Below are 6,658 nucleotides of genomic sequence, written 5' to 3' on the forward strand. Positions count from 1 at the left end.
TTATAATACATAAAAATTATAAAATATTTTTAGTGTATATAAAAATAATATTTTTTATAAAAAAATATTTTTTTATAATATAAAGAGTAATTTTTACATAATTTTTACGATAATATATGCGCATCAATATACTTAATAATTTTTCCTCATCACATTTGATGCGACGAGTGAATGCCACGTAATTTGTACGGTCATGATTCTTAGAATCATGTATGTGCGCAGGTGCATCTAAATCCAAAAAAGGCGCCAACACAGCAACCCCTACGACTACGAGCCTACATATAAACCCGACCCGATCCAACATCAGTAAGTAAAGACCCCTGCGCAGCCATGTTCATGTTTTTCTACCGCGTGGCTGTCAAAATACTCGTAAGAAGAAAAGCTTACTTCTTCACATTTCTCTCTCCGTCACCATATGGAGGCTCTCCGTCTAACGCCGTCGCAGGCGCCCCTCCTCCGCCCTAACCGCCGCTCCAAATTGACTCGACACACCTTCCCTGGATCCCACAACAATCCCATCAAGCCGTTTATCAATGCCACCCTCTCTAAACCGGCGGCGGAGGTCCCTCCGTTGCCTACGCCATCGCCTGCATGTTCGTCACCGACCTCTTCCTCCACAAGCACTGTTTCGAATACTCCAAAGAGGGTTTCTTCCAATTCTCTCCAGTACCCGCCCGGTTACGTAGGAGCCGTACCTGACCGTACGGTTCATGACGGGACTAGTGACATTATAAACGCCATGGGTTACTTGACGAATATATTGTCTTCTAAGGTTTATGACGTTGCGATTGAATCTCCCATGCAGTTCGCTTCTAAGCTGTCGGACAGATTGGGTGTCAAGTTTTGGCTCAAGCGAGAGGACTTGCAGCCGGTAAAGCTTTTCACTTTCTTCTCTTTTTTTTCTCCCTACTTATATCTCTATCTATCATTTGGTTTTATTTGAATGCGATTTTGTAGTGTTCATATTTACCTTGAGTTAATTCTTTTGTTTTCTGGGCTTAACAATGGGGAACATTTATTGTTGTAGCAATTTTTTTTGAGGGTACTACTTTGAATTAATTCTTGAAATGTAGCGAATTTGGGTTTTTTCCAGTTTTTTTAAGGATGAAGTTTTTTGGGGTCTGGTAGAATTTTTTATATCTACCTTTTTTTTCTAAGTTATTTCAACATTTTTCCTCAAATTTTGCTTAAATTGAGTAATCCTTGATCATAATTCTGTTGGATAAGAGCTTTTGGTTTGAGTCGATTTTTATCTGCATTTTTTTAGTTGGTTTGAGGTTACAATTATTTGTGATGTGATTCAGAAAAAAAAGAAGAAGAAGAATAAGAAGAAGAAGAAAACTTGAACTGCGTGATGAAAGTGTTTATTTTCCATGTATTTAACTTACAGGGCTTGCTAGCTTCTAATATGGTTCTATATGTGTAGTCTTTCAAAGAATTACGATGCGGCCACGTGGTATGGGTGTGCTTTTGATATTTGAATGCATATCCTGATGTCATGTACTGTTTGTGTTGATGCTCTGGTTTTCAGGTTTTCTCATTTAAGCTGCGGGGAGCTTATAATATGATGGCAAAAATTCCAAAGGAACAGTTGGAAAGAGGGGTTATATGCTCATCAGCTGGGAACCATGCCCAAGGTGTTGCATTAGCTGCCAAGAAACTAGGCTGTAATGCGGTGATTGCTATGCCTGTAACTACTCCAGAAATCAAGGTACATGCTGTTCAATTTTACTTTTATGATTCAATCATGAGTAATGATTTGTTAGTTGAATGATAGATTTGTTTCTTCTACAGTGGCAATCTGTTGAGAGATTGGGAGCAACTGTTGTTCTAGTGGGGGATTCTTATGATGAGGCACAGGCATATGCTAAAAAAAGGGCCAAAGAGGATGGTCGGACATTCATACCTCCTTTTGATCACCCAGATATTATTATGGGGCAAGGAACAGTTGGGATGGAAATTGTGCGTCAAATGCAAGTCCCAATGCATGCAATCTTTGTGCCTGTAGGGGGTGGTGGGCTAATAGCTGGTATTGCTGCCTATGTAAAGAGGGTTAATCCCGAGGTGTGTTGGTTGTCACGCTAGAAGTTTCATTTACTCCGTTACCTCTAAACTATTCAAGATATATACTGTAGTGTGAATTATGTTGATATTGCTACTATTTTCTACATATTAATTTTGGGTGAAGTTTCCATGGATTTTAGGAATTTCAAACTTATTAATACCACTATTATGATACTCAAATGCAGGTAAAGATCATTGGGGTGGAACCCTCAGATGCAAATGCAATGGCATTGTCCCTTTATCATGGTGAGAGAGTGATGTTGGACCAGGTTGGTGGTTTTGCAGATGGTGTGGCTGTTAAAGAGGTTGGTGAAGAAACTTTCCGTTTGTGCAAGGAATTGATAGATGGTGTGGTTCTTGTAAGCCGTGATGCTATCAGTGCCTCAATAAAGGTAATGTTCCTTCATTTTTTTGAATGTAAAACTGTAAATAGCTCTTTAATTCATAAGGCATTCATCAGGTCCAGGATATGATCACTTTGGTGTCTTGGTGAGTTGTGTTTTTAATCGGCTTACTAGCATACTTGTAAGAAACATTGAGAAAGAGAGTTATAAGTGCACTGGACGATTAGCAGCCCAAAAATCAGCATCACGTATTTCATTATGTTGGCATAATTTTTACTTGAGTGAACAACCAGATGCATTTGTAAGAGATGAATTTTTCATTTATGAGAATATGTGTGCGCGCGCGTGCGCGCGTGTGTGTGTGGGAGAGAGAGAGAGAGAGAGAGAGAGAGAGAGAGCTTTAAATGCTTTAGTCATAACAGTTAAGATTGATAACATTGTTTCATGTGTTCCAGGATATGTTTGAGGAGAAAAGGAGCATTCTAGAGCCAGCAGGTGCTCTTGCCCTTGCTGGAGCTGAAGCATACTGCAAATATTATGGCCTTAAGGACAAAAATGTTGTGGCAATAACGAGTGGAGCAAATATGAACTTTGATAAACTGAGGGTTGTGACTGAACTTGCCAATGTTGGTAGGCAACAAGAGGCTGTTCTTGCAACTGTTATGCCAGAGGAGCCTGGGATGTTCAAACGCTTTTGTGAACTGGTTTATTTACATAACTTTCATCAACTACTCTCATGGAGATCTTGTTTGATTCTGTACTGAAAATAATTTGGGTTGCAGGTGGGACCTACGAATATCACTGAGTTCAAATACAGATGTAATTCTGAAAAGGAGGCTGTTGTTCTGTACAGGTTAGAACTTTTTGAATTTATCAATTATTGCGAAAATCTAAATCCTTTTGTTGTTGTAATACAGTATAAAGTATTTCTGTGTGTTATAAAATATTAATTGGTGCATTTTCTTCTAAATAGTTTGAATGTAGTTATTAATTTGCTATTTGATAATAATTAAGAAGAAGCGGCACTCAATTATCCATGTGATATTATATGCAGTGTTGGGCTTCATGCAGTGTTTGAAATTGAAGCATTGCAGCAGCGGATGGAATCTTCTCAACTAAGAACTTACAATCTTACATCAAGTGACTTGGTCAAAGATCATTTACGTTATTTGGTAATGATATTTTCTTAAATTATTTCTTTCTCAACATAATGCATGGCTACAAGTTGACTCTTTCAAAGTTTGATGTTTGTTGAGCACATTTTCAGAGCAAATAATGTTCTGGAGTCTGGACTCTGTGCTATCTATAAACATAAATTATCATATTTTAGTAATTATCTTTGACTTCACAAAAAATAATATGTTAAACAACCTCCTATTGTCCCTCTTCTTCCTGATATGCCAAATCCAAGTTTGTTAGCATTCCAATTTACCCCAAGCCCACTCCAAGGGGTGAAAACCCCTTTCTCCTTCTCCAAAACATAATGGTAAAGCAATTATGTGCCTGTTTGGCATTGAGTTTACAGGGCCCGAACTGCTTTTTTTGAATAAAAGCACCATTTTAGATGTTATTGAAAAAAACAGTTTGGAAAAATTTATTTTATTTTTTTAGTATTCTTATGACTAAAACTTATCAAATTTAATTTTAAATTATTTTTTAATACTCTCTGACTAGTATATTTAAAAAAATGATTTCCAACAACAATACTAAACAGGTCCTAAGTTAGGAAAATGAATCTATGTAAACTTGTGTTTATCATTTTTAAATTTTGTTTCATTTGTGCAATTCAATGTTAAGGCTACTTTGTTTTGTTCCTTTTACAGATGGGTGGCAGATTGAATATTTGCAATGAGGTTCTTTGTCATTTTGTTTTCCCAGAAAGGCCTGGTGCTCTCATGAAGTTCTTGGACGCTTTCAGTCCTCGTTGGAACATTAGTTTGTTCGATTACCGTGGGCAGGTTGGTTTCCAAAATCTTTGTCTTCCATAATATTCCAATAGGTGAACTATGTCAAGGAAATATTCCTCTGGTCAATCTATATTAATTCATTCTTGGATTTCCTCTACAACAGGGTGAAACTGGTGCAAATGTGTTGGTTGGAATCCAGGTTCCTGAAAATGAGATGGATGAGTTCCATAACCGTGCCAACAATGTTGGATATGCATACGATATTGTAACTGATGATGACAACTTCCGGCTTCTGATGCATTAACCGGAGACACCCTGTGATTTTTCATCTGGATTATTCTACTAGCCAGCACTCGAACTTCTTGGAGCAAAGTGGAGAAGAAAAATACAATATCGCCAACATTTCTGTGTAAGCAAGCCATTATTGCTCGCTCTAAAGTGAAGAGGGAAGTTTTGTCTTATGCTTTGTGGTTCTTTCGCTGTCATTTTTGTAATATATGATGAGGGTATCAAAAGCTTTAAATGATAAGTGGTGGTATTGTATTAATTTCACAAAGGCTAAGCAACGCTTGAATCCAAGGCATAATAATGTTGTATATTTATGAGGAAACTTAGTGATTTTTATTTTATTTTCTGAGAGGATCGTATATGTGGTGCAGAAGTTTGCATATCAACCTAAAATCTCCTGAAAGCACTCTCTTATCCTACGCCAGCATGACAATTTTATTTCTATTTTTTAGTTAATTTTCCTTTATCCACAGCTTGAATTCAAGTTCTCAAGATTTTAATACATGGAAAACAATTTTTTATTTTTTAAGAAAATTTTAATTTTAATTTTTTTATAAAAAATAAGAGAAAATATAAAAAATTATATTTACTTATTAATAATTTAAAACAAATTTTAATTTAAAAATTAAAAAAATTGTTCATTGATAAAAAATAAATCATTATATAAAATCTTATTTTACTTTTAAATTTTTTTAATAAGTTCTATTCATTGTGATTTATTTTTTTTTTATTATATTATTCTGTGAAAAAGTTATTATATCGAAAAATAATAGAGAATAACATAAAATCTTTGTTCAAGTTAAATTTTTTCAAATTAAAAAAAAAAAATTTTTAATTTAACCGTATAACATAGCAGGTGAATATAACAAAGCAGCCCACAGCCTTTTAGTGACTTAAAATCTTCACGACACGAAAAGCATGAATCAATCAACTTATTTCATGGTAGTAGTTGCAGGTTATTTTAATTACCCATTTTTGAATTTTATGTGATCGCAAGATTCTCAATAAGTTGAAAGAAAAATTTTTACCGTACAGTCATACGATGCTATGTTATATGATAGTGAGTATTGGGCACTGAAAGAGTCCTATGCGAGATGAGAATGTTAAGGTGGATGAGTGATCATGCTAGACTAGATAAAGTCCGTAATGAGAGTATTAAAAAAAAAGATAGGAGTGGTGGCAATTGAGGAGAAGTTGAGAGAAAGAAGATTGAGCTAGTTTGGTCATATGAAGCATAAACATATGGAAACTCCAGTTAGACAAGCGAAGCACATTAGGTTAGAGGATAGAAAGATAAAAATTGATAGACTTAAATTGACATGGAGGAGAGTAGTACAACATGACCTAAAAGCATTACACATTTCTGAGAATTTAATCAAAAATCGTTTAGAGTAGAGAAAGCGAATTCATATAGCCGACCCCAAATTTTTTGGATAAAAGTTTCGTTGAGTTGAGTTGTATTCTTGAATTTTGTCTCGTATTTTATTTCTGTCACTTAATTTCAATTTTTTACTAATAAATTCCTAAATTTTAATTTTATTTCACAAATAACCCTTTAATCTATAATAGTATCATCCTCTTTTCATGAAACAAATTATTGTGATAATATTGATATTTTTGTGATAAGTTTAGATAGTGTTAATACGTCAAATATTTTTTTCTTTTTTTTTTTAATAAGAGAAAAAATAAGATATAAAGGTAATTACATTGTTTTTCTACATAGAAACCTACTATAGCATATTAGAAGGATTCTTGTGAAACAAAATTAAAATTAAAATTTTTTTTAGTGATAAAGTGAAATCAAGGGATAAAATTGAAGCACAAAATAAAATTTGGATACGGACTATAAAAATTACTACCTTTTGTGATAAGAAGCCCATATTGTCCATTAATTTCTATTGCAAGACAACCGTAGCTGAAATTTTGCAGCAACATTTAAACAACTTGAGTGTTTTTTTTCTTCATTTATATCGCCAACTAAAAGAGAACATTTATTCATAATATCGACTAACGGGATCTAGCATGATAATAAAGAAAGTTGTTTGTAACCCTTGT

At 34.4% G+C, this 6,658-nt stretch overlaps 1 protein-coding gene across 1 annotated transcript; it reads left to right on the forward strand.

The window, feature by feature from the left end:
• The first annotated feature begins 268 nt into the window (after positions 1–268).
• On the forward strand, positions 269–4,944 carry LOC110649171 (threonine dehydratase biosynthetic, chloroplastic). Its single transcript, XM_021803620.2, has 9 exons — positions 269–871; positions 1,532–1,711; positions 1,795–2,064; positions 2,250–2,456; positions 2,864–3,112; positions 3,191–3,261; positions 3,463–3,580; positions 4,232–4,366; positions 4,479–4,944. Exons 1-9 carry the CDS (start codon positions 416–418, stop codon positions 4,617–4,619), a joined length of 1,827 nt encoding a protein of 608 aa, XP_021659312.2. The 5' UTR covers positions 269–415; the 3' UTR covers positions 4,620–4,944.
• Positions 4,945–6,658: the final 1,714 nt, after the last annotated feature.

This window comes from Hevea brasiliensis, chromosome 3 (genome assembly GCF_030052815.1).
Source record: "Hevea brasiliensis isolate MT/VB/25A 57/8 chromosome 3, ASM3005281v1, whole genome shotgun sequence".
Taxonomy (NCBI): Eukaryota; Viridiplantae; Streptophyta; class Magnoliopsida; order Malpighiales; family Euphorbiaceae; genus Hevea; species Hevea brasiliensis.